At 31.9% G+C, this 27,964-nt stretch overlaps 2 protein-coding genes across 54 annotated transcripts; both read left to right on the forward strand.

Moving 5' to 3' along the window:
* Positions 1-3,851, forward strand: LOC145314245 (uncharacterized). Of its 4 annotated transcripts, XM_080154084.1 has the most exons (8): positions 1-128; positions 615-677; positions 878-1,061; positions 1,315-1,443; positions 1,957-2,028; positions 2,432-2,632; positions 2,732-3,159; positions 3,351-3,851. In XM_080154084.1, exons 1-7 carry the CDS (start codon positions 28-30, stop codon positions 3,116-3,118), a joined length of 1,137 nt encoding a protein of 378 aa, XP_080010210.1. In that variant the 5' UTR covers positions 1-27; the 3' UTR covers positions 3,119-3,159; positions 3,351-3,851. The 4 variants fall into 4 exon arrangements, with proteins under 4 accessions (XP_080010210.1, XP_080010208.1, XP_080010212.1 ...); XM_080154082.1 differs by having other exon boundaries at positions 2,732-3,851; XM_080154086.1 differs by lacking the exon at positions 1,957-2,028.
* Tao (Serine/threonine-protein kinase Tao) lies at positions 3,850-27,820 on the forward strand. 50 transcript variants are annotated; one of them, XR_013877700.1, is made up of 29 exons: positions 3,850-3,901; positions 4,212-4,308; positions 4,980-5,130; positions 6,655-6,750; positions 6,952-7,024; positions 7,249-7,340; positions 7,651-7,701; positions 8,086-8,251; positions 8,576-8,724; positions 9,840-9,962; positions 10,509-10,608; positions 10,915-11,010; positions 11,382-11,516; positions 12,152-12,274; positions 12,806-12,891; positions 13,380-13,479; positions 14,011-14,118; positions 14,432-14,513; positions 15,005-15,110; positions 19,331-19,452; positions 19,844-19,932; positions 21,674-21,835; positions 22,904-23,035; positions 23,534-23,631; positions 24,302-24,505; positions 24,938-27,154; positions 27,317-27,434; positions 27,603-27,627; positions 27,788-27,820. XR_013877700.1 is itself a non-coding variant. In XM_080154078.1 (26 exons), the coding sequence occupies exons 3-26, from the start codon at positions 4,994-4,996 to the stop codon at positions 25,056-25,058; spliced, it is 2,751 nt and encodes a 916-aa protein (XP_080010204.1). In that variant the 5' UTR covers positions 3,850-3,901; positions 4,212-4,308; positions 4,980-4,993; the 3' UTR covers positions 25,059-27,820. The 50 variants fall into 50 exon arrangements, 1 of the variants encoding a protein (XP_080010204.1); XR_013877711.1 differs by having other exon boundaries at positions 24,938-25,478; positions 25,620-25,664; positions 27,282-27,434; positions 27,603-27,820; XR_013877701.1 differs by having other exon boundaries at positions 24,938-25,474; positions 25,620-25,664; positions 26,668-27,154; positions 27,317-27,820.
* Positions 27,821-27,964: the final 144 nt, after the last annotated feature.

Here is a 27,964-nt window from a genome sequence, read left to right on the forward strand (position 1 = left end):
TCCAGAAAATCTTGAAGTTTTATAAAAATGGATAAGCCCAAAACAGCGCCGGTTATACATGAACGGCCAAAAATGCCTCGGGCTACTTGGGATGCCCTTAGAAGTCACATCATTTCTGAAAGGAAAAGGTAATATTTTTTTTATCTCCCTTTTAAACAAAACCTGAAGAACAAATGAATGAATATTTGAAACCCCATTGCTGTATCTAACTTATTGGTTAATTTCATTCTTGTTTTGTTTTGGATTCTTAGTGGAACATTCTCCCCTACCCTTTACATTCACAGAAATGCTATGGGCTTTATAATATTCTATATAATATAATATTACATATCTATTTTGTTAATCTACTTTCATTAATAGATTTATCATTACTTGGATTTAACCCAAATTTTCATGTTCTTTAATAAAGTGAAACTTGTAACGGGCTAAATTTATGACCCCCCTCCTTTTACCCCATTCCCTCCCCCAAAGAACTGTCCTATAAATGAGTTCCATGTTAGCAGCCTAATAATATCAAAATCCATATACACTCTACATCCGTTCTTTTTTTACTTTATGTGACAGTGAAATAGTTTTAAATGCTGATTATATATCATAAATATATTTGTATTTAGGAAACAAGAGGAAGAAGTAAGATCTGAAGAATATGAAAGACTTAAGAAAGAACGAGAACACAGGTATTTATAGAATATTTATGGGTTTTTCTATTTTTAAATTAAAAAAACAACTTTGAGATTTTGACATAATTGTCATACCTAACCTTAAAGCTTTCCCAAATATTTTTCTTGTATTAAAATTTCAATTGTATTTATATAAAAAAAATTGTTAAGTGCTAACGCTAAATTAATTACATAAAAATGACACACATAAAATCTAGGAAAAAACAAGAAGCTACAAGCTTAGAGGAGACAAAAGAACAAATAGTTGAACTTGAAAAGAAACTTACAAACCTAAAGGATGAGAAACACATGCTTTTCTTAACTTTGAAGAAAGTATTGAACGAGGACGATTCTCGGCGAAGGAGGGACGATGAAATGTATGGTGCAGCGCCCCAACATCCACAGGAACCATTTCTTACAAATTTTCCCTCAATATTTATTCTGTCTGATTTATTTTAAACGTTTCCCTACCTAATAGAAACATTCTTAATTTAAATATCAGATTAATAGAAAGCATTTTTTGAAGTAGTTATAATATGGCACTGAAAAATTAGATAGGAAAGGATGACTGTAAATAAATTGTTAATTTTCTTAAAATCTCCAAATACCCCAACGTAATGTTTTACAAAAAAATGTATTGAGAATTGGATCAAATCAGGTGTTGCCATTAACCGGTCACAACGCGCATAACCAACACATGTTTATGAACCCGCAGTCTCGCCAGCCCGGTCACGCGGCTGCCCACTACATGAAGCCACACCTTCCTGGCCTACCCACTCAACAGGTATTATCTACTTTCATAAGTTGTGTTACATCTGTATTAAGTTTCAGAAACCTGAAATCATGAAAATACAGAGCTTTAATTTTTTTGAAGACACTTATTTCCTTCTTTATGGGTCAGATTTTGTTAGTTGTAAGAAAACAAGGCCTTAAATATGCCTTGCATTTAACTTAATTCTATTTCTAATCCTATAAAAAAAACCTGTATTTTGAAAATAACTGCAAAATTAGCAGGTTTTTAAATAATATTTTTATGCCACAGTGACCCACAATGGCGTTTGGCGGCGTCATACTATAGAATTATAGAGCCATGCTTGAATTAAACCAATAGCTCCCCTTAAAATACATTACAAGGAGCAATATAGGTTTGTTTTCAAGAAGTAAAAACATAAAACATGCATGATTTTATTTACTCCATTATTTTATCTTCCACTTTTGAAAACTGTGGAAAGGAAAATTGGGCAAAAATTGGGTGAAACAAGCTTGCATGCAATTTCCTTTTTTATTTACTCCCTAGTCACGACAGCCAAGTAGTTATGGGGCTGCTATCTATACCAAGCCACAACTTCTTGGCCTTCCAAATCAACAGGTTAATGAAAAATGGGTCATTCAGATAGAAATTGAAATACAATGACATCATTTTTGGATTTTATTTAAACATTGTGTTTTTATTGCTGCTACAGTGCATGTGATTTTGCTTCCAATATTTTTTATTTTCTTAAATGAAGAGGGAAAGTTCCATGAATGATATTTAAAATATAAGTTACTTTATAACAATAATAGTATTTTGTAACAGATTATCAAAAAAAGAAATAAATAACTACTATGAAATAGTATAAAGCTTCTACTTTCAAAATTGAACCTTTAAACAGAACAGTTTAACATACATCTTTCATGAATAATGATTTCTATTAATACCTCTTTTAAGTCCTTTCATGGAACAATTCCATCAATGTAAATGAATAATTAAAAATATTATATATTCTGTTAAGGTGAAGCGGCCGCGCTCTCCCTCGCCGACTCGAGCAACCATGAACGCCGTGAACTCTGCCTACTTCCGTCCGTCGCCGCTGACCCACCCTCGCATACCCGCCGTCAGTTCTGTTTACGGTCACCCGCCGGTTGCCAGCGGTCAATCAACCTATGCCCTCAGTACGTCCTCAGGCGGCGTGTATCCGTTTTCGGTTTCACAGGTACCTATATATCATTTTAATTTTTTTTCCTTGTTTTAAAAACTACCTACTTTTGATTATCTATCTGTAACATACTTGATAAATATTTTTTTATTTCAGGCTAGCCGCGAAGAGGTGGATAGGAAACAAGTATACCTGCCCCAACCCGGTAGATACATGCAGCAGATGGAATCAGCAGCCGGCAAACCACCGGGCGGCGGAAGCTACGCAAGCGAGCGTGACCGAGCCGCACGTTTGGCGGCTGGTCTGCCGCCGGGCGGCCAGTCGGTCAATCTTGCCACAAGCAGGCCTGGACAGATTGGTACACTAAGCTCGGGCTTTCCGCTGCGCGCGTCCGTTGCAAATTCATTGATAAATACTGTAGCCCCGTCTCTTGCATCGCGGCAAGCGGCTGCGGTGTTTTCGGCCGCGCAGATTGTTGCCTCCCAACAGGGACAAGCAGCGGCTGCGGCCCAAAGGTTTTACCAGAATGTCAGGGAACATTAAGTAATAGTATAAATATGGATGATATTGTAGAATAGAACAGGGTAAAACGTTAATAGATATTATCTTAATTATGTCAACAAATATTTTTGTAATATCTAGGTATACAATTTCTAAATATATTTTGAGTAGGTATAAAAGTATTTTTAACGTTTCTGCCCTTTTCTATTCATAATTGTTGATTATTATGTTATATTTCATTTTGCCCTCTTTATGTTTTATGTATATATTTTAGTATTCTAATTTTAATTGAGGATAAATATTCATTTGAAAAGTTAACACAACGTTTTTATTTTGATTGTTTTCTTCCAAAATCAAGAATATAGAAGAAACATGGGTAGGACAAACTTGCTTTTGTTAACAAAACATGTCTTTTGTCATGGTACAAAATAGTATTTCTTACAGGTTTCTTTTTGTGAAATGAATCTCAATATTTATCATTAATTCAGGGAAAGGCCAAATAAAAGATTCTTTTATTCAGCATTAGATCATTTTTAAAATTTCACATAAGCTAAATTTTTAAATGGATGAAATGAGTTGTAATTCTTTAATTTACCTATTACTGAAGTTAAAAACATTAATATCGCATTTATTGAAGATTTTTCTTATCAAAGTAAGAACATTTTTATACATTTTATTGTATACCTAATTTTTATGATGAATATTTTTTTTGTAAACCTGGTACCGTAAAATATTGAGGACAAAAAACTGAAATTAAAAATTTCAGAATAATAAATGTAAACGCTTATTGTGATAGTTTGCTTTCGCCATGTAGATTACATCTTTCAGGAAATTATGAAAATCAACAAAGTTTTTGTTAAAAAATACACAAAAAAGAAATTCGGTGTTAACCCCCCTCAAAATTTTAGAAAATACTTTAGTTTACCTTCCCCCCTCGAACCTTAAAACTCCCTCATTTTCCCCCTCAGCAAAAAGCTTTTATGTCCTTGAGAAAATCATGAACATGTAACTTAATAGGTATCTGTATGCTTTTTTTATGGAGGGAAAATGGAGTTATGGTAAAAATAAAAAAAATATTACTAAGAAATAGATTAAACCAAAACTATTTTTAATCGGATTTTCATAACCTAATCAACAGGATGACTTGTCCAAATAATTTTGTTGTTCTTGGACCATAATGCCGACACACTAACTCCCCACCAGCCTAATCCTGTCTCCGCCTGGTGATCCAGGTAAATATGAATTTCATAACCAATTTTTATGGGCTTTACTTTGATTCATCCAGTACAGTGGGATGTTTTCAAGATGGCCGAACGCTAGATCCAAGATTTAACTTTACCGAGTCACCAGGGGAGCTACAGTAGACCAATCTTGGATGTTAAAGTGTCTTGGCATAACAAAGAGGAATTTGTAAAGGACTTAAGGTCTCACCCAGCACACACCAGAAGGGAGAAAGTGACATCGAGAAAAATCAGGCACTTTAAAAGCATCCCACTGTATAATAATGTATTTATCGGCTTGAACATTTCATGGGTTTAACTTACAGAGAAAGCTTTTCACAGTACTTATACATCTGTGTAAATATGTTCCATAAAACTTAAATGATTTGATTTCTTCGAATCTCAACGATGAACCTCTTCTGTGAGTTCCAGCTAATTACTAAGTACTTCTTTTAGTAATATATCAGGGGTGTATATTCTGCATGGGATTCCCTGCTAAAGAGGGGGGGGGGGGGTAAATATGTGGGAGGTGATAAAAATTTAAAAGATTAAAAGAACTGAGGACATTTCCCCCCCCACATAAGAAAAAAATAAATATTTTGCAGTCGGGGAAAAATGAATCTTGTGCAGAAATCACACCTCTGTTATCTAGACATAATTCTTAAAAATGTAATCTTTTGCAGGGAGCAGCAGGAGGATGCCCTCGGTCCCGCGGGCCGGGTCCCTCAAGGACCCGGACGTTGCCGAGCTCTTTGAGAGGGAGGACCCCGAGAAGATATTCGATGACCTCCGGGAAATTGGACATGGTAGCTTTGGCGCTGTCTACTATGCCAGGTAGGCAATAGTAGTAAAGGACATTATAAAGTTGTCTTAAAGTCAATATTAAGGATTTAAAGGGATAAGACAATGGTCGATAAATTATGTACATCCCCAATGACGAAGTTATCCGTTCTGTAGATTACTATAAGTGGTGTAAACGTTTGGAAACTCAACTTAATGAACTAACCAATTAAAATCCAAGTAAATTTGTAAAAGTTGTCAAACAAATGAATAAGAAAACGTTACTATAAAAATCTTGGAAATAGTGTAATAAACAGCACAATATCCCCATTCATTAGATCCCTTAGTCAATATGATACTATTTAGACTATAAGAAAGAGTTAAAGCATATTTAAGTCTACTTTTTAAATTCTTGTTTTATTCTTTGCAAGTTTATTACTCCGGACTAATTTGAACTCTGTGTATAATGGTTCTTTATGTTTCCTTTGTACAAATAGGTTTGGACAAATTGAAACTTTTTTGTTGCATTTGAGAATACAAAAAGAGTGTTAATAAGTAGTTGTTTTATTGCAAAGGCTGAACGGAATACTTTGAATGAGCCCTTTGGTTCGCATAGAACTAAATCAACCCAAATCAAACCAACCTTCTCATTTTTATTGTATAGAAATTTCGCGCTAAATATTTCGACACCTTATCAAACTTAATGTTTTATTTGCATTAAATACTTTTAAGTTGCATTATTTATGTCTCATATGTTTACAATAAAGAATTCTTTTCCTGATATTTGTCTATCTAGTACTACCTTCCCCCACTCTTATTTTTGTATAAAAATTAAAAACAATTTTCCCATGCCTAACTAACCCCTGCGTGTGGTTATAACCCTGCAGGGCCTATACCTAAATGGCCCCTAACCCTATTGGGCTGCTCTGTACCCAATGCAACTTGACCTTAAGTATTGAACAAAAAATCGAAAATCCACCCTTCCTTTATTTTTATTTAATTTTTAAAAAATGTTGGGGGGGGGGGGGGGAGGGGGAGAGGTCAGTGCTCAACTAGACACTTTTAGGGAATACGCTACACAAAATATGTTGAAACAAATATTTTATCCTAAAATGTCATTTTTCTTAGTCATTAGAATTCTATTTTTCCTTATCTTTAATATTTCAATGATAAGTTTAGATATAAATTTTATAATTAGAATAAATTAGATAGAAATTATTAATAAATGCGTATTTTATGTAAATAAAAGTTGGCCATGAAATTCTTCAAAAACATGAATAAAAATTTCAACCTAGACATTTTAAAATCTAGTAGGTAATAATCATTAGGTATTATTTATTCTAACCAAATAAGCTGTCTTCATGCATGCCGTTTCTTAAGATACTCATACGTTATAGCAACTTACTACTATTACTTCTGTATATCTTTATATACGAACCTACCTACTTTTTGTTGGTTTATACAGTGTAACATCCGCCCCTTCCAAATTATGTACCTACCTATTTTTTTTTTGAACAGTAGGAAAATCTGGAAAAATATATATAAAATTCTTAGATAATAAATATCTAAAAATTTCAGGCATAACCTAACTAACGAGGTGGTTGCTATAAAGAAGATGTCCTACAACGGGAAACAAAGCTTAGAAAAATGGCAAGATATTCTCAAAGAAATCAGGTATGCAAACTTTATAAACCAAGGATGACACCATCTATTATAGCGAAGCTCTAAAAATCCGTATGTTTTCAATGGACGTACTGACTTTCTGGTAAAGATTATAGAGTTGCCACGCTTCCTAGATAGTACCTAACAGATACTGTTGTAATGAAACCATAAAAAAATAGATATTTGAAAGTCTTAATATTCAATCTGTTTTAGATTTTTGACACGGCTAAAACATCCAAACTGTGTAAAGTATCATGGTTGCTACCTAAAAGAACAAACAGTATGGGTAAGATTTATATTTGTTTAAACATTACAAAATATTCTATTTATTTAAATACCTAACTAAAACAATTTTGATTGAAATGTCAGTGTAAGTTTACGATACGACCGTTTGGTCTACGTTTACTGTGAAAAAGGTCATATTCAACCAAACCTTTGAAACTCTTTCAAAAAGTTGTTTGTATGGCCTTGTGGATTTTTTATTCTTGTTAAAGTGATATTTTTATTTAGCTTGTAATGGAATATTGTCTTGGTTCGACCTCTGATATCATAGAAGTACATAAGAGTCCGCTTTTAGAAGAAGAAATATCTGCTATTTGTTCAGGAAACAAAAATATTTAATCATTACATTCTTAAGATTTCTATTAGTTAATATCATTCATTGTTATAATACTTTTTTATATTAATATTAACATTTGTTACTAAACTGTTTCACTTATTTTAATGTACATATGTCTTCATTTCAGCAAGCAATATTTTATAATTCAAAATCTTTGAAAATTGTTTATGTGTTTTATCTTTTAAATGAGCAAATGAAAATACAGAAGATTGGTACAAGAAACTTTTTCAGCATATCTACAAACCTTTTCTTTTTATTATTAAGCAAATTTTATTGAATATTTTGTGTTAAATAGGATGTATAAATGGTTTGCATTATTTACACTCACAAGGAAGAATTCATAGGTAAATTTATATTTAGTATATTAAGACTCAAGAGTTGCATCCACTATTTGACTGGGTTCTGTATGTCATACCCAATAATAATGTGATTATGTAGCTTTAGTTATAAATGAGAAATCCAAGCCTTATACTGTTTAATAGATGTTCTTTCCTGTTTGGTTTGTTTGTTTGCACCTTTGCACATTCTAGTCTTTGTATAAATATTTTAGTTAATTCTCATACAACCATTAACCCACCTTTGAGTTGTGTTTGAAACTTTTTAAATCCACCTCGGATTTCTCGCTATTTCTCGCCTAATTGAAAATAAAAATTGTCTTAGCACAAACCTGAACGGCAAAAAAGATAAAATATCCTCCCCATTTTTTAACCAACTATTTACTGTTTTAGGGACATAAAAGCTGGCAATATTCTGGTAACAGATACGGGTGACATCAAGCTGGCCGACTTCGGCTCGGCCAGTATCGCGAGTCCGGCCAACAGTTTTGTTGGGACGCCGTACTGGATGGCGCCGGAGGTGATTCTTGCCATGGACGAGGGACAGTATGATGGCAAGGTAACAATTTAATGGTTTATCCAAGCGTATACTCTCACTGAGCTGAAAAAAAATACTCCTTTTCAGATTTATATTTCAGAAGTAAAATAAGCAAGGGCGTCAAAGCTTTTCATTTAAAAAAAAAACGGATGGGGGTAAAAATCTAACCAGAGGGGGTAAATGTAAATGCACCCAAAAATTTGGGAGTTAATTTCTTCCTTTTTGAAGTTAGGTACATTCTAATATTATTCACCCCCTTACTCCTCTAGGTAAACAATAGACATCCATGAATGAAATTATTCCTGCGGTCCATTTATACCTCATTTAGATATTATCTATGTTCAGGTTGATGTCTGGTCGCTCGGAATCACCTGCATAGAGTTGGCCGAGCGTAAGCCTCCATACTTCAACATGAACGCCATGTCCGCCTTGTATCACATTGCTCAGAATGACAGCCCGACCCTCCAGGATCCTGCCTGGAGCGACGTGTTCAGGTAAGTGAATATTTTTTGAGGGATGATTGTCTTTCCTTGAATAAGTTTTAGACTATTTTAATGTGAAAATTATGTATTAAAAAGATAGAAAAAAATTATGTTTCAACCAATTCAAAAAGATTACAATTTTCTTTTTTTAAAACTATTAAAAGATTAATTTATCTACATTTTACTAGCCCAGAACTAATGCGTTTAAAAGATGCTTTGTTAAATAATGTATTTGCTTTATTTTATAAAAAAATCAACATAAATTGACATTATGTACCTTTTTATTATCTTGTTATATGAGAAATATTCATCATCTTTTATTTTTATGAATAGAATACTTTTATTCAATGTTTAAAAAATAACAATATGATTGCTCATGACATAGGAATGAGACTTATTTTGAGTAAAATTATCGGACTTAGATAACAAAAGTAAATGTTATTATACTTTCTTGTCTATACATATTAGGTACACTTCTATATCAAATCTATATCCTTTATTTCCTAGTAACATTTGTTTCACTAGCGGCTTCGCCCCAAGAAGAATTGGGAAGTCCCCCGCCTAAATAGAATCGTTCGTACGTAGTTAATTTAAAAAAAACCTAAATTTTTTGGGGTGTTTTTTCCTTCGCTTATTAGGTAGGTAATTTGTTTTAGTTAACAAAAAAAATTGTGGGGGGACTTTTTCAAAAAAAAAATAGCATAAAACCACCTTAGGACCAGTAGGTAGGTATATACCCTGAAGATTAGAACCCAATTGGTTCAGCCGTTACCGAGATCTTAAGCTTTAGACAGACAGACATCGTTCTACTTTGTATTATAGATATACCTTTTTGTTGAAAATTTATCTCCAAAGCTGTTATTGTCATGAAAAAAAATGCTTTTACACTTAATATCATATTTCACAGACTCAAGTTTCTAAGATGTAAATTTGTTTCTTAGTATTTTCAATTGCATATTTCTCAAAATTTTGTCTAAGAAAATTACATTATCATTGTTTGTCCCACTCATTAAATAGTTTAAAAGGCAATGAATTCAAATTCACGTTTACAATGAAATAGGATCAAGATTAAGAGGCAAAATCGCCTATGAAGTATATGATAAATTGTAATACGTTTTCTTCTTCAGACATTTTGTTGACGCCTGTTTGGAGAAGAGTCCTCTGGACAGGCCAACCTCTGAAAGACTGACCCAACACCAGTTTGTGGCACGTGTGCCAGCCCGTACTGTTCTTCTTGACCTTATAGCCAGGTATAGTTAGTGTTACTAGTGTGCCAGCCCGTACTGTTCTTCTTGACCTTATAGCCAGGTATAGTGAGTGTTACTAGTGTGCTAGCTAGTACTGTTCTACTTGACCTTATAGCCAGGTATAGTTAGTGTTACTAGTGTGCTAGCTAGTACTGTTCTTCTTGACCTTATAGCCAGGTATAGTTAGTGTTACTAGTGTGCTAGCTAGTACTGTTCTTCTTGACCTTATAGCCAGGTATAGTTAGTGTTACTAGTGTGCTAGCTAGTACTGTTCTTCTTGACCTTATAGCCAGGTATAGTTAGTGTTACTAGTGTGCTAGCTAGTACTGTTCTTCTTGACCTTATAGCCAGGTATAGTTAGTGTTACTAGTGTGCTAGCTAGTACTGTTCTTCTTGACCTTATAGCCAGGTATAGTAAGTGTTACTAGTGTACTAGCTAGTACTGTTCTACTTGACCTTATAGCCAGGTATAGTTAGTGTTACTAAAAACCTATGAAACGCTAGTCCCTCGATAAAAAAAATCATGCATTTAAAGAAATCTGATTTTAGGACGAAGAATGCGGTACGAGATTTAGATAACCTTAACTATAGAAAAATGAAGAAAATTCTTATGACAGAAATGATGGAAACAGAAAGCACCATTGGACAGGTTGGTCCTTGTTTTTATTTATTATTTTTGTCTGCAAAACAGCAATCCGCATGTAAATCCCTTTTAGATTATTTTTTGATTTTTTGGACTAAAAGGCAGAATCAAAATCCAAAATCCATGAGGTTGAAGATCCAGATTTCTATCTTGGATTAATCCCAATCCATTTTGGATAGACTGGCTAATATTTTGAAAATTCTAATACGGTGAAAAGTCACGTTTATTTTCATATGATTTTAAAATTGAAGATAATCATTTACAAAGTCTGTCAAACTTTTTAAATTCAAAACCGTTATGTTGTCATTCTAGGATATCGAGGACGATGGATCAAGTATCCAGGACGGTGAACCAGAGGGATCCAGTAAATCTAATAGTATGACTAGTGAACACAGTCTACAATCCCAGGTATAGAGAAGATACACACTATATTGTTGTATTTAAGGGCTACGCCCCTAGAAGACTCAAGTGACAATTAAAGGGGGGGGGGGGGATCAAAATTTCCATCCCCAAATTTCATTTTAAGTTTTAAAAAGCAATATGAAAAAAATATTTTTTTTTGTTGGGGAGGGTTTATTTTTTTTTTTTTTTTTGGGGGGGGGGAGGATTGAGATACAAATAAAGCATTCTACTTTATATAATACGATAATTCTTATAAATACAAATGCTTCTCTTAATTTCACCTTATGAAGGCTTATTTTTTATATTTTTGGATCGTACAATGTAATTGTACATCTAGCCGTGTGGCCATTTTCTGATTTTAATCCTGTTTATCTTAGGGTATCACAAGTTCGGCTGGGTCCTCAACGAACAGTCTGCCCGTAGGGGCAGAGGGTGGAATAGGTCTTGGCCATTCCCCCCTTCAATATGCAGCACTGCATAACTCTTCCAAAGCCAAGCACTCGCCAAATCAGGTACAAAATGTTTTTCATTTAATAGATTTTTTGTTCATATTTCATATCTTTTTAAATTAAAAAATTTTGTCCTTTTTTATCAAAGACATATTGGTATATTTTTCCAATTGTAGGATAGATAAACATGTCTTCTATTAACCTATCTCTGCATCTTTTAGAATTTAATTTGTTTAATATATAATAGTTATTAATCGCATCATATTACAGACAGCTTTTAGTAAGCAAATTGTCGTTAATACTAGCTATATATGTTTTAACAGTATAGCTGAGAATCGGTTCTTATACTGGAATAGTTATTTCTCGCATTGTATTATAAACGGCTTTCCGCGGATATAGAATGTACAATTATGAGATTAAAACTAGTTTTCTTAGCCACGGGGTGCCGAAGGCACTGGCTAAAAAAAACTGGTTTTAATATTATGATTGTACATTTCTATAGTTGTAGAAAGCTGGATATAATACGACGCTAGACATAGTTTTTTCGTATGGATGAGAACCGGTTCCTATCCACCGGATTTGAATGAATACGAGAAATGATATTAACGTTGAAATATGATTATGATTGAGGATAAGTTCAAATTTTACATAAATTTAATGATAGAAATTAACTTTATTGTAATATTCTGTTCTTGTAGGTTAACTCTCGTAAAGTAGTTGGTTCCTCGCCCCACTATGACGAGGGAACTATTGATCCCAAGAACTTTGCAACCATCAGGACAACCTCTATTGTTCAGAGACAACAGAAAGAACATTTACAGGTATTGTATATCAAATATTATTTTACATAATTACATTATTATTTGCTAGCTTAATCACTTAATTTATCTGTCTATTTATCTGCCTACTCGTTCATACAACTATTTATCCATCTATTTACAAATATACTGTACAATACATCTATCTACCCATCAATCCATTAAAAACCCATTCGTCAGTTAATGTATCTACCCACTTACCGATTCATCTATCTATCAACCCATTTAAAAATATTCATTTATCCATCTATCTACCATTTCTTACATCTTTCTACAAATCAAAAAAAACTAGGTATTCATCCATTGATCTATCTACCCATCCTTAAATCTATCAACTTATTTAACAATATCCATTAATATATCTATCAAGCAAACAAAAATCTATTCGACGATATTCATTTATCCTTTTATCTACCCATACATCGATCCATAAACCCATTCATACTATCCTAACTATCCATCTAACCATCTATCTACCCATCCATCTACCCATCCATCTATCCATCCATCTATTAATCCACCTTTCTAATGTAGGAGGAGATGCACGAGCAGATGTCAGGGTATAAACGCCTGCGCCGCGAGCACCAGGCAGCCCTCGCCAAGTTGGAGGAACAGTGCAGGTAGGGATCCTGTTTCATTCAATGTGTAATTTGTTTTAGCTGATTTACAACGATGTACAGTATGAATAAATTTCCCTTGTAACATAGTTTTTAAAAAGAAAAAATATTTTGCCTGGAGTAAAGGGGGCTATGCACGAACGAGACCAAGTGAATCTAAGCACCTTCCAGCATTGAACCATAGTATTTTTTTAGTGAATATACTAGGTTTATGTTTAATATTTGGTTTATCGACTAAAAATTTAAGTTTCACCATAGTTTTATATGAATTTTTTGTGTGAAATATCATCAAATTTTAATGGCAGATATTTTTGACTGCGTTTTCTGTAACATGTATAGAAAATAGACTAAAAGTTTTATGAAATGTTACTACACTTAGCATGCATAAAGTGGTTTGTCTATTATTTTTTTCCATTGTTCCATTTCTTTATTCAACTTTAAATATATCATAACATAAATAATATGAATAATCCTTATTAATATATTTATAGGCAAGAGATGGAGAAACATAAGCAACAGCTAGACAGAGAATATGAAAGTCTTCTTACTCAGTTCAGCAAAGAACTCGAAAAACTACAGCTTAAACATCAGGTATATTGTTATTTAGAGAGTTCGTACAATTTAATTTAGGAAAATTATTTTCAGTATGGCTTTGAAATGATTAATATCCGCTGGATTCAAATAATTTCTCTGCAATAGCAATACTGAAAAATCATGTATATAATCCTATCACAGACAAATTTCCACGAATATTAAGATAAAAATCATGAAATCAAAACCAGTTTTTTAGACCGGGTCTTCGGCCCTTGGGACTTACAATGATGGTTTTAATCTTATAATTTTTGTATCCGCGAAAAGCTGTCTATAATACGTTGCGATAAATAACTATTAGAGTATGCTTATGAAAAATTAGTCCTAAAAACCAATTTAAAGGAATTTTTAATGGTATTTTGCACTTAAAGTTACCAACAAATCAAATCAAATTAAAGAATCAAAGTACCTAATTGCATTTTCACTAAAAAATAGTTTATTGCAAAACTATATCCTTCGTTTATTTACATTATTGCAATAAAATATAGAAAATTTAAATCCCCTGGTTCATTAAGTTGTAAATGATTTTAGGAGGAGTTGGGTAAACGCTTAAAGATGAATATAAACACAGAAAAGAAATTGATAAAAGAAGTGAATGCAACACATGAAACTGAAAGAAAATCTTTTGAAACAAAGATGAAGGAACAGAATGATAATATTATACAGTTGGAAATTTTTATTATCGGAGAAAGAATCCAATCTAAAATTAAGTAAACTGAAACCCTTAATCGGCATCACCACTAACGATCTATTTCACATAAGTGCCTTGCCCCTTATTGTATAATAAAAAGAAAACAAATAGGGGGGTATTATCACGTTTGTTTGTTTATCACTTAAGGTCAGGTTAGGTAGCCCGGCATAGTAACAAAGACTGCAACCCCTCTTATTTCATTTTTTTTAATGTGGAGGGAAAACACCCATATCCATTTGTATTGTTATTATTCCGTGGTCAAAGGCTGAGTACAAGTTAAAGAAGGAAAGATGGAAGAAAGAAATGGAGAGCCAAGACACGCCCAAGAGCCAGAGAAATCAAGGTATATTTTATCTATCTATATACATAACACATCTATCTTTCTGTCTATCTAACTATCTTTCCTTCTTTTTATCTATCTATCTATCTATCTTAATATCTATCTATTTAGCTTTGCTCCAGCACAAGGAAATTTTCAAGGAGCTAAATACTCAAGTAACTGCTTTCTTATCTATTTCTGTCTATTTATCTATATCCATGTTTCTATCTATCCTTCTGTCTATCCATCTGTCTATCTATCTATTAATCTTTGCTCCAGCACAAGGAAAATTTCAAGGAGCTTGATGCCCAAGAATCCCTTTATTTACCTATTAATATCTATCTTTCTATCTATCCTTCTGTCTATCTTTCTGTCTATCTAACTATCTATCTATTTAGCTTTGCTCCAGCACAAGGAAAATTTCAAGGAGCTTGATGCTCAAGAATCTTCTTTCTATGTATTTATATCTATCTTCCTTTCTATCCTTCTGTTTATCTAACTATCTATCTATTTAGCTTTGCTCCAGCACAAGGAAAATTTCAAGGAGCTTGATGCCCAAGAATCGCAGAGGCTTATCAGAGGACAGAAGGATTACTTAGATTATCAAATTAGAAAATTCAGGTAATGACCAGATTATTTTCACATTCAGTAGGTCTGTATATAATCCTATATTTTGTCACAGTCTCCTATCCTAACATTCCTAGGTATTGTTTGGTCCAAAAGTTTAATTTATAAGGTTCAAGAGATCAGGGATCTTAAGGTATAAGACAATATTACCCCTTCTGCAGATTACATTAAGTGGTTAAAACGTTTGGACACTTACCTTAATGAACCAACCAATCAAAATTCATAAAAGCCCTCAAAGATTTTAAGCTATCGAATTAGAAAAGGTTATTATAAAACTTTGGGGACTAGTGTAATAAACAGCCCAATATACCCCTGCCTTCCATGGAGAGAGATCCTTTGATTTAACAAAAGTATTTCAAATTTATTGAGTATTAAAAGGAACACAATTTTTTTTTTTTTTGAAACCAATAACGTCATAGTGTTTGTAGCTTTGATTTAGTGTTAAACTTAATAAAACTTAAGATATTTTAGTAGTGGAAAGTTACTTTGACCTGTATTTTACATATGTGTATTATAAGAAACCTTTAATGACGTGACTAAATCAAGAATAAAAGTTTAATTGAATATCTACATATTACATGTGTGTATGTACAAAGTGTAAAACTTCTACGTCATTATGTTTTAGTCAGAACTAAATGTATTAGTAAAAATAGGTTTTGAGCTGTATGTAACATTGCGTGCTTTAATAGTAGATTTATTATTACTTGGATCTTACACCAAATTGTCAAATACTCTAATAAAGTGAAACTTGTAGCTTGCTGAAATAATGACCACTCCCATCCACCCCTTTTACCCCCCGTTTACTTTGAAAAGTTTAGATAATTCTAGTAATGAAAATAAAAATAAGGGGGGGGGGGAAGTTTTGACACATTTGCGTAAACAGTGAGTATAGGCTTTATTTTTGGACTGAGAGGATAAGTTATTAGGGATAAAATCATTCTTATATGATGAATTTTCCCAAGTTTTAAAATTTTTTGGATAGGCCTCCAGGTTCCGGAGCTCCAGGCCTCCAGGTGGTCTCTGTACAGGTAAAAATGAAAAAAAAAAATTTTTTTTAAGAGTAAGAAGTCAACTTATGAAACAAAATATGCATTTTTTTCTTCAAATATGTGAATAACATTCAAAAATATGCATATTTTGTTTCATAGGTTGACTTCTAACTCTTCAAAAAAAATTTATTTTTTTTTATTTTTACCTGTACAGAGAGGACCTGGAGGCCTGCAGCTCCTGAACTTGGAGGCCTATCCAAAAAATCTTAAAACTTGGGAAAATTCATCATATAAGAATGATTTTAGCCTAATAACCTACCCTCTCAGTCCAAAGATAAAGCCTATACTCACTGTTTACGCAAATGTGTCAAAACTCCCCCCCCCCCCTTGTTTACTATTTTCATAATTTTACAATTGTTTCCCCTCATATTTACTTACTTCTATATTTCTGATTGTCAACCCAACACAGAAAGTTGGCATAGTTGGGTACAAGTTCAATATTTGATCATCCAATCTTAAATGTTCTTCCTTCTTGCTACATCTCACAAAAGGGCTCATATAATAGAGTGTTGGTTATCTAATATTTTATATTAATGTAACCACTTTAATAGGAGACTCTGTCACTCTATATTAAAGAACAAAAAATCATTTAGATGTTTTATCATCAAAAATATCACAACAGAGCTAAAATAATAGAGGAATAATACATTGCTTACTCTTTGATGTTCCTATTTCTACACCTTACAATATAGCTATACTATTAGGTAGGGGAAAACTTTGAGGGTTTATTATTTGATCATCTAATCTTAAATGGCCATCCATCTTGAAACACCTCACAATAGAGCTTCTAACATAGAGTGTTGCAATACAGCTATTGCTTTAATATTAATATTTTGTCATCCAATCTTAAATGTTTATCCTTCTTGTTACACCTCACAATACAGCTTCTAGAGTAGAGTATGGATTATTCAATATTTTGTATTTATTGTAACATCTTAATTTAGAGATTTTAGAATAAATGAAAAATCATTCATTTAGATGTTTTATCATCAAAAATCTCACAATAGAGCTATACTTTTTGAGATAGAATACGATTTATTACCTTTAAAGGTTTCCTAATTAGATATTATAATTTGATACTTCAATATGTATAGTTTTTGCTACACCTCACAATTGAGCTTCTAGAACAAAGTATTAAGTATCAAACTGTACAAAACTATTTTCAAGTTTGGGTAAATGATAAACCAAACTAAATCTTAAGTACTAAGAATCTGAGGGTTTAGTATGATCGAAATTGCTGTGATAATTTAATGTTATATTTTTATAATAATGTTATTAAGCATTATGTTTTTTTATTTTTATTTTATAATAGTATTGAATATATTATGAGAAAGAAAGTTGGCTATTTTGACAGAATGCTTTTGGAATCTTGGGGTTTAATTTACTTCAAAACTTTACTTTAAAAAAAAAGAGGAAAAGTTTTAGCTTTATTTTGCTAGTTGCAGCCAAACTTTCCTTTTTTCCTTAGCAATTTTATCTATTCTCTTTTGTATTTTTCTGCACATTTTGATACTTTTCTTTTTGTGTTCTATGCTTTAAAAACTATAATTGTAAGAATAGATTTCATTGGACCTTATAATAATTCTTTATAGAATGAAGGGTGAATGATGCTTAAATAAATCTACAATGCTTTCATCCTCCCAATATTTGTTATTTTCTAAAAGACGAATTTTCGAAATGACAATTAGAGGGAATTTTCATATAATTCCTAGTCTTATTCTTATTACCTGACATAAATGTATTATTACTAATTTACTGGCGTATGCGCACCAAGCATCTAGGGGATTAAGGGCAGTAAATTAGACCATAACCATCCAAATACTTAAATTTACTGAAATCTTCCCTAATAATGAGAACTCAAATTGGAAGATATTTTTCTCAACTTTAGCCAGGAAGAAATTCTGAATTATTTCTCTACAAAACAGTTGTTTGAAACATCTAAAAATAGCATAAAACCAGTTAAAAATAATAATGTTAAGACGAAATTGTAGAAGATTTGTGTTTTTGGCAGATTTGCCTAATGATGAATATTTAAGATTTGTGTCTGTAAAGTTTTACATACTTAAACCAGTTTCATTCGAATTCTAACATTTTTGCAATATGGTTTGAATATCTGCAAACCACAATTAAAGATTATTTAAGGTTTTTATTAAAAATATTGACCATTCTTTAAAACATAAAAGTAATAGCAGATATTATTTAGGGTTCTTTTTGCTAAAATAGGAAATTAAGTCGTATTTTGAATATTATTTGGCATATATTCGTAATTTTTTTAAAGAATTTCTAAATTAATGTATCTTTTTATGCATAAGGACAAAAATTTGTATTTCCAATATAAAAATGATAAATTTGAACAGCCAATTTTGCTATTTTTGTGTAAACACTAAACAAGAGTTGTTGGACAGACAGCTAGTCTAATCTAATCAAAACTTTTTAGGTTTTTGGTTTTATTATCTTACACATTTGATTTTTATTTAGAGATTTGATATAAGATTTTATTTATCTGCTTTAGAGTAGCTAATATTATAAGTTATATGTGTTGACAAAAACCAGTTAGAATTATAAGTGTTCATTCCCTTGCTCATATTATAACATCCACAAAACATCTACATTTGCAAAATAACACAGTGATAAATATATTAGGTACAGTTTATACTGCATTTGAAATTCAGATTAAATACAATTCCGTATTATATGTTAAAGCACATCCTTAGATTTTAAAGGAGAAAGACTATTTTTTTTCAATATGGCTTTGGAACCAAGGGGGGCAGCGGTTCTAACACTTTTGCGTAAACAGTGATTATAGGCTTTGTCTTTGGAGTGAGAGGACAGGTTATTTCACAAAAAAATTCCTTTTGTAATGTATTTTTCCTATTTTAAAAAAAAATTTGGATTTGGCCTCCAGGTTTCGGTACTCCAGGCCTCCAGGTTGTCTCTGGACAGGTAAAAATAAAAAAAAACTCCAAAGACAAAGCCTATAATCACTGTTTACGCAAAAGTGTCAGAACCGCTGCCCCCCTTAATACCCGCTGGATTAGAACCGGTTCCGAGCCATACTGGAAAATCATGTAAAGTATCGAATTACAGACAATTTCCTACGAATATTACTTTATAAAAACTTATTTTTATTTTCAACATTTTTATTTAACAGTTTTATTTGTTTAGGCGACGAAGATTGATAATGTATCATGAGTTGGAGCAGCAACTCTTGCGGGAGGAATTGAAGAAGCGTCAGTCTCAACTGGAGTCTGCGCACTCTATGCTCCTCAGACATCATGAAATGACTCAGGAATGTTTGTTAGCCCTTGTATATACTTTGGTGTTTTAAACACAATGTCTTGAACATGTTTAATAGAAATATGGATCATGGAAAGAAAACGAAGTATTGGATTTCGTCGTATTTTCACAGTAGCTTTTGATAGGTTATTCTAGGTTAGGTTAGGTAAATGTTAATGATTGCCACGCAGGGTTGGAACCCCCCGCAGGGTCTAGAAATAGGAGAACTACTACTGTGAAAATACAACATAACCCGCTACTTCGTTTTCTTTCTATGACTCAAAATATATTACAACATTGACCTGAAAATGTCAAACAAGTGGCATAACACTTTTTCTGTTATTTTCAATAAATGAGGTAAAATTACAATTGCACACCCGGCTAATAACTAAACTGACCCATAGGATCTTGAGACTAAGCAGCAGCGAGGTGTGCACGGTGTGAGGGAGAACCAACTCACCACCCAACATGATACAGAGCTCAGCAATCAGGTATGCCTACTAGAATTTGACATTAAGTTTGTTCTACAAGCTAATAGGTGTTGTATGTCTTCTAGTGCAATAGTACTTTACGTTTCAATTTTTGTGTCTGCATCAAATCTGTTAATAAAACGTATAAATAATTTAATATAAAATATGTAATGAAGTAATACTAATTTTTTTTTGGAAATTTAGTGGCATTATAGTTTTTCTTTGGATGTCTATAGGGCAAACAACCGTACTTTTTAATAAACATATTTCGGATTTCTTAAAATTCTTTGGTAAAAATTTTTTTTGCTAGAAAGAATTTTGGTCTTTTAGATATTTTATTGCTTTAACTTTTGCCCTAGATGCATCTTTCCCAACTATAAAGTTTTTCAACAATTTTTGAAGTGCTTCCACTCAAAAATGATGTTTGTCCGTCAATAATAAATTAAACAAGTTTTTGTGGCTGTGCTACGGCTATTTTTTAAATGAAATTTTCCTTTTTGGAGTCTTGTTCAATTTGGAAGGTTTTATCAACATAAATTTTTCTCTTTAAAAACCTAAAAAATGTCGCAATTTACAGACAATTTATAGAGATTTTGAATCTTGAATCTTGTCCTAAAACTCTCTGCGTTAATTCATGTCTTCATTAACTGGAATAGCTTAAGGGTAAAAGTGAGTTTTAAGGTAAATAAGCCGGTACTTTTTCTTAAGGCGCATAAAATCTCACAACTTTTGACTTAAAGATACCCTGGCTGGATAATAAGAAATACGACTGTTCTTGTTTCTGTTTGTTCTTTGCATTGTTGGATAAAGTTTTGTTGATAAATGTGAAGATTACTGGGGATGCAAGTAGGAAAGGCATTCAACCTCAGGGAGGGAGGGGACATTGGACTGTTAATTACACTAGTCACCAAAGTCTTATAAATTATAATATAGTTTTTTTATTCATTTGTCTAACAACCTTGGAGATTTTTATTGAATTTTGGTTTGTTGGTTCATTTAGTTGAGTGTTCAAACGTTTTAACTACTAAATATAATCTACAGAAGGGTTAATTATGTGTATCGTCATTGGGGATGTGTATCAAATTATCGGCTATTGTCTTATCCCTTTAGATCCCTGATTCAACCTACACAACCCATGGGGATAAAACATCAAAAAAAAACTTTTTTCCTCCCAACAATGCTAAAATTTTGTTGAAACTTTTTTAGTTTGCTTTATGCTTTAAATAAATGCCTCTTTTTAATAGAAAATATGTAGAAACATTGTATAAATTGTCTCTTAAATGTACATTTTTTAATGGTGGAAAAGTTTAAAAGTTTATTTGGGGAGCCTTATCCCTGTCAGTCTGTTCCTTCTTCAAATAGCCTACATGCCACATCTATACCTAGAAATGGATATAGAATATACGTGGATATTAAGACGTGGGAAAAAACGTTGTTAATTTAGGTTGCTAACATGGACATCACTCTTTGGTCAGTTCGTTCATTTAATAGAAGGGGTTTGGGTAAATGGGTGGGAGGGTAGGTGGGATGGATCGATATATTAGCTAGCTACAAGTTTCACTTTATTTGAGTACCTAATAATCTGGTGTAAGATCCAAGTAATAATAAATTCAACTTTATACTATATTTGTAGAAAACGGATTTAAATTCTAATTTGTTTAGACGTCGTTTTGATAACATATTGATTTAATTTAAAATATAAACATTTCAAAAAGGTCTCTGAAAGTTTCTATAATATATTAATATTTAATTTTTTACCTAGAACGAGTATGTGCAGAGGTCTAAACGTGAGCTGAAGAAGAAACACGCACTTGAAGTTAAACAACAACCAAAGAGCTTAAAGCAAAAAGAAGTTCTGATAAGGAAACAGTTTAGGGACACCTGCAAAATTCAAACTAGGCAGTACAAAGCTCTTAAAGGACAGGTACATTTAAAGAACATTAAAAAAATATTTCAGTTTTTATTAAAGAGTGCAGAAAAATCAAAAATTCAAAACCTAGGTGTCAACATCTAAAAATGTTTTTTTCTCTTGCTCGAATCTTCTACCCTTTGCAAGAATGGCTGCAAACGCTTTAAAGTTGATATACAGAGTTAAAAATTGATACAGATACTTTAGGGGACATGTACTAGAACATATCAAAGTTTGAAGGCCATATCTCAACCAAGGAGGGAGTACTGGCCCCCCAAAGTCGACTACTGAAAATCCATTTTTTTCTTGTAAAGGGTAGAAGATTTGAGCTTAAGAAAAATGCGCTAAAACCATTTTTAGATGTTGACACCCAAGTTTTGAATTTTTGATTTTACTGTACTTCTTAAATAAAAACTGAAGGCGTTATCCTCTTAGAAAATTTTTTTTCTTTTTTTTTCAATTTTGTAAGCTATACTTGAAAAGACTTTATTCATATCTTTATTTTTAATAATAACTTTGTTAAACTTAGACGTACTACCTATTTCTTATTTGTATCTAAATATAGATATGATGTCATAAACATGTATAATTTTAAATATTTCTCCAAAAAAAAAGAATGTAGTTGGTATTTACCTACTAAATATTTCCAAATATTTATAAATATTTTAAAGTTCACCTAAAGGTTATTGTCAGATAAACATCAGAAGCGTATAAATATTAATCTTTTGTGTCGTAAGGTTTTTCAATATAAGGCGATTTGACCTTATTTGAGATTGTATAAAAATACCACTTTCCTTTTGGTGTAGAATCATTTAGGATATCTTATCAGTCTGTAGCGAAGGATCTCGTTTACCGCTAAACAATATATTGTTGAGCTTCTTATAAGACTAGAGACTGACTGTTTATAACAGTACCTCCACCTTCCCAAGAGAAATCAATCCAAGAAAAATCCCCACACATTTTTTAAAACTTTTTCCGTTTAATACAATAATTAAGAGCCATTACCAGGTTTTATTTACTGTTTTGTTTACAATTAAATAACTAACTTTCGGTTTTAATATAGTTAACATGTATTTTATTAAGGTATTACAAACCACACCTAAAGATGAGCAGAAAGTTGTATTAAAGAACCTAAAAGAGGAGCAAAGAAGAAAGATGGCTCTGCTGGGAGAACAATATGAACAAACTATTGCAGAGATGCTGCAAAAACAATCTGTAAGTCTTTGGCGCTTTTTTTATACTCATTATTTTTTGATATTTTAGAGAGAAAATTTTTGATGATTTTTCTCTATCAAGTTCTGTTTTATTAAAAGTACCAGTGTATTGTTTTGGTAATGCCTTGAAGTTCTTTAGATAGCAGTTCACTGTTCTTTTTTAATAAAAAATGATTAGAACTTCCAAACTTTTACATGGTTTAGCCAAAAAATGGGGTAAAGAAAAGGAAGGCAGGTTTACTAAATTTCAGTATTTCAACAGCTCCCTATCACACGCATATGCTCCCAATGTTTTGGTTCTTATGGATCTAATTGTCTGTTTATTAAAAACCTGCAAAAAAATTATTAGTAACTAGGAGAAAACTAATTTTGGTCGAATTTAACACTTTTGGCAAGATTAATTTATACTCTATTTATTTTTAATACATTAAGTGAACCTGCCTCCTTGGTAAATAGAAAAAACATTTTAACCAATAATATTTTCAAATATTTAATTTAGATTCGCTTGGATGAGTCTCAAGAAATGGAGGCAACACAATTATCTGAGAAACTACAAAGAGAACTTGATATTCTAACTGCTTATCAAAGCAAATCCAGGTATTCTTAAAATAAAATAACAAGTGTCGGTTGGTTTGTATGTACCGAAGGATCTCGCTGACCACTGAACCGATATGGTTCTTCTTTACAGGATCGCTTCTTATAGGTCCTGGGATGGTTTATAACTATTTTGGAGTAGGTTCCAACCAAGAGAAATTGCCTCTAAAAAAACAAGAATAGTTATTTCTCGCATCGTATTATAAACGGCTTTCCGCGGATATAGAATGTGCAATTATAAGATTAAAACCAGCTTTTTTTAGCCCGTGCCCACGGCACCTAGGGGCTATACATTGTACATTTCTATATTCGTAGAAAGCTGGATATAATACGATGCTAGACATAGTTTTTTCGTATGGATGAGAACCGGTTCCTATCCACCGGATTCGAATGAATACGAGAAAAATTTTTAAATTTCTTTTAAAAAATACTTTTGAAAGTGGGGGGAACGACTCCCCCGCCCTCCCTCTCCAGGGCCTTAGAGGCGTAGCCGCTAGACATATATTGAATAATCCATTCTAGCCCTGTGGGTTGCGTTTATTTCCAGCAAGGTGGCTTTACCCTGTAGGGATTTTTAGTAGAATTATATAATATTACAAAATCTTGATAGATAAATAGGTTTTTATACAACTTCAACTTTTAATTGGTTTGATTTTTATAATTTTTTGTTTAGAATCGCTGCAGAGAACCAGCGTACACGGGAGCGCCGCGAGCTCGAGGAGCGGGTCAGCGTCAGAAGAGCTTTGCTCGGACAAAAGATGGAGGAGGAGAGTAATCAATTCCTTCAGGAGAGGGCGGAGAGGATCAGGCTACTGCACGAGAGACAGACAAGGGAGGTCGAGCAGTTTGATGAGGAGAGCACCCGTCTTGGGTTCAGGTAATGTCTTACACATACGTATACTTGGTTAGTTTAATAAAAATATAAATAAATGGATAGAAAAGGAGACAGACCCTTATCATATGTAGTTGTATTAACAGATGATATAATGACAAAATAAGTGATTTAAAGAGAAATATATTTTTAATATTATTCGTATTCAGTTTAGGAATGACAGATATCACATAACCCTATAAGACAAACACAAAACATAAACTAGAAATAAAATAAACACAAATTTTAAAATACCAATAGAAAAATTGAAAATCAAGTTAGTAATTGAAGTTTAGTTGTAATGCAGAATGGTCAAATATAAAAACAAAATAATATATCTAGGATAAAAAAATAGGTAGATTGATATTTGTTCTAGTCCTCACAAAATTAAAAATTGGCATTATCAAAATGTAACTTCAATTTGTCTTTATTTTTCAGTGCCATGTCAATAGCAGAGAGCAGTCAAGAGGTTGGTTACGGGGAAGAGGTGGCAGGGTCACCAAACAATCTCTCACATTCCTCCTCAGCTACGGGATTCAGACAACGTACACATATTTAGCCAGTGTACACATTTCTGTCTTAATAGTGTACAAATAAGCTTGTGTACAATACATGTATTTAGTAAGAAGTGTATTAAGACTTGTTGTGTACATAGCACAGCAACTGTATAATTTGTACACATTAAGGAAGCCTAACTAATTGCGCTGTTTGTTGTTAAACGTGTGCGTGCCGCGCGCATCTAGCTTATTTTTGATGAACGCGGCATTATTGCGCACACTGAGCATGCAACATTTTTACCAAGCTTAACAATTTTCAAATGTTGGCGCAGCACATGAACATCAAGTTTGAGTTTGAAAAGAAGCATCAGTGATTTGGAACAAGATTATGACCAGTTAAATATTACTACAACACACAACATATTATTTAGTAATGTTTTCTTCATTTATAATAGTTTTACTACATTGTATTGTAATTGTAGGTTGTCCGCGAAATGGTTAAAAAAAAATCCACTTTACTTGCTTCACATGAAGCTAAATTTCCTTTATACATCAAGATATATCTGTAAACAAAATACAATAGCTATACTTGTCAATTTTTAAATGGACAACCTGCAAAAAAGATTGGTTTTAAAGAGTGATGGTCTGGTCATGATTAAATAAGAAAGGTACTGGTGCAGTGCGAAGTATTTATACAATTTACATCATATCAAGATGTTGGCAAACATAAATTTTACGTGGATAAGATTTTAGGGATTCCAAAAAATAACTATGAATTTATTAACTTTTTTAATAACGCAATGCACTTAAAAGTAGCAAAATCAATTATTTTCTTTAATTTCAATCAAATTATCAGTTTTAAGAAAGTAGTTTAATATTGAAATCTAAAGTAGTACATTTACTAACTAAAATACAAATCAGAAATGTACAATTTGCAATAATAATAAACATATTTTTGAAGGGAACTATTTACGAATGACATGTAAAGACTTTAGCAAATAAATGCAGTGAAATTCAAACTTTCTATTCATGATTTTTTATAATTTAGGCAATTTCATAATAAGTTAGGTTATAAAATTTATTTGAGATATGGGAGCGGGACATTTGATCTAAAATTTAATCTTTTGTTAGTCTTGGAATTTGGGTATTAGAACCAAACTCTTCTTATTTTTGCTAATTTTTTAACCATGGAACTATGATAGAATGCCGCTAAAAAGATACTCCTCTAGCAGACGAAGCATAAAATTACTTTTAGAAATTTTGTTTTATTTCATCTCTAAGCCTCATAGATAAAAATCTTCTAACTTATGGGATGAACTGAGCTGGATCTTTAAATCATTTCAATGGTGCGCCAAATCGGGGTGAGCAAACTTTCCACCAATGAGAGCACAGCATTTTACGAAATGCCGCGCTGTGATTGGCTGAAATTCGGCGCACCACGATTTGGTGCACCTTTGAAATGATTTAAAGATCCATCTCTGAACATGAAAATTTTTACCTTGTGTATTCACAAAATAATTGGATTGATCTATAGCCAAAGTCTTTAACTCTCTTTCATGAATAGTCCCCTTTCAATCTAATGTTATTTTCCTTAATTTGACAAAGTTTCTAAACTTGCTTGTTGCCAAATAATGATACAAATGATAAATTACTTCATAAAAAAATCATTAGTAAATAAAAAATTTTATATCATACACAAATATCATGAAAACATATTCTCTAGAAAGCTTTCTGTTACAATCCTTACTAAAAGGGGCACTATTTTTAAACTGGTTTTATATTACATGATAAATAGCCAGTCTTTTTTTATGATAAAGAAATTTTACATCACAATGCATTGTATCTTAAAATGCCTAAAATATTTATGATTTTAAAGTTAAGTTTTATTTTTTAAAAATGATCATCGTTTATTGAAATAATATTAGTTTTGTCTCTGTAGGGTTTATATCATTTATTTTGGCTTCATTGTGGAAGCTTGAAAATATTAATGCATGTTTATTGTTTATTTTAGTAGAATTTAGTCATATAAACTTTCTTTTATTTTGTGATTATTATTTTAGGTTTATTTGAAATAAACTATTATGTTGGTAGCCTAACTTAGAATTTCTACCCCCCATTCCCCTTTTTCATGATCATCTATTATTTATATTAATCCAGGGTCTGATACTTAAAAATTTTGCATACAATCCTTAAAACTTAGTAACATGTTTACAATATTTACCTAAAAGTCTTATTACTTGGGTACAAACCTCAATCTATCATTAAATATGTTAACAACTTTTAAGGATTGGCATTGGATGTTTTAAAGTATCGGACTTAGTTTCTTGATCCAGGTATAATAAACAAAATGTACATATGTAAAATTATCTCGTCAGAAATTTGGTGTCCACCCTGTAGTATCATGTTGGGTTGGGACACCCTGTATTAATTTCATAAGAGTGTTCAAAGAATATATTTTTTGCAATTATATTTGACATTTAGTAATTTTATCTTTAAACTGAAGGACAAGGGAAAAATATTTTTTGGTAAAACTAAGGACGAAAAAGTACATTTTAAAACGAAATAGGTATAATTGCAAAAATTTTAATTTTGAGACACTCTGTTAGTTGAGTTAAAGCCGTGGAGAGAAAGGTTAGATTAACATTATGTTTTTCTAATATTTATAGCTATAACAAATATATAATATAATTAAAACAAAAAATACTTGGTGAAAACAATTTCCCGTATTTTTAAAATTATTTTGTGTATTTGTTATGTCTAAGACTTGTGTTATTAATTGTGGTAATTCTAGTTGCATATTCATTCAATAAATATCCTCACATTCCCAAGTTTTTATTTATTTTTATTTTGTCTAATACGTTGAGAGTTAAGTTGAAATGCTTACATGTAAGTTTTCATGAAAATTAATGATTTTGACATGAAAATTTATATCCTTTTGTTTACAGATAAATAAACAAACAACTCGAAA

Source organism: Acartia tonsa, chromosome 3 (genome assembly GCF_053477335.1).
Source record: "Acartia tonsa isolate MP-2025a chromosome 3, ASM5347733v1, whole genome shotgun sequence".
Taxonomy (NCBI): Eukaryota; Metazoa; Arthropoda; class Copepoda; order Calanoida; family Acartiidae; genus Acartia; species Acartia tonsa.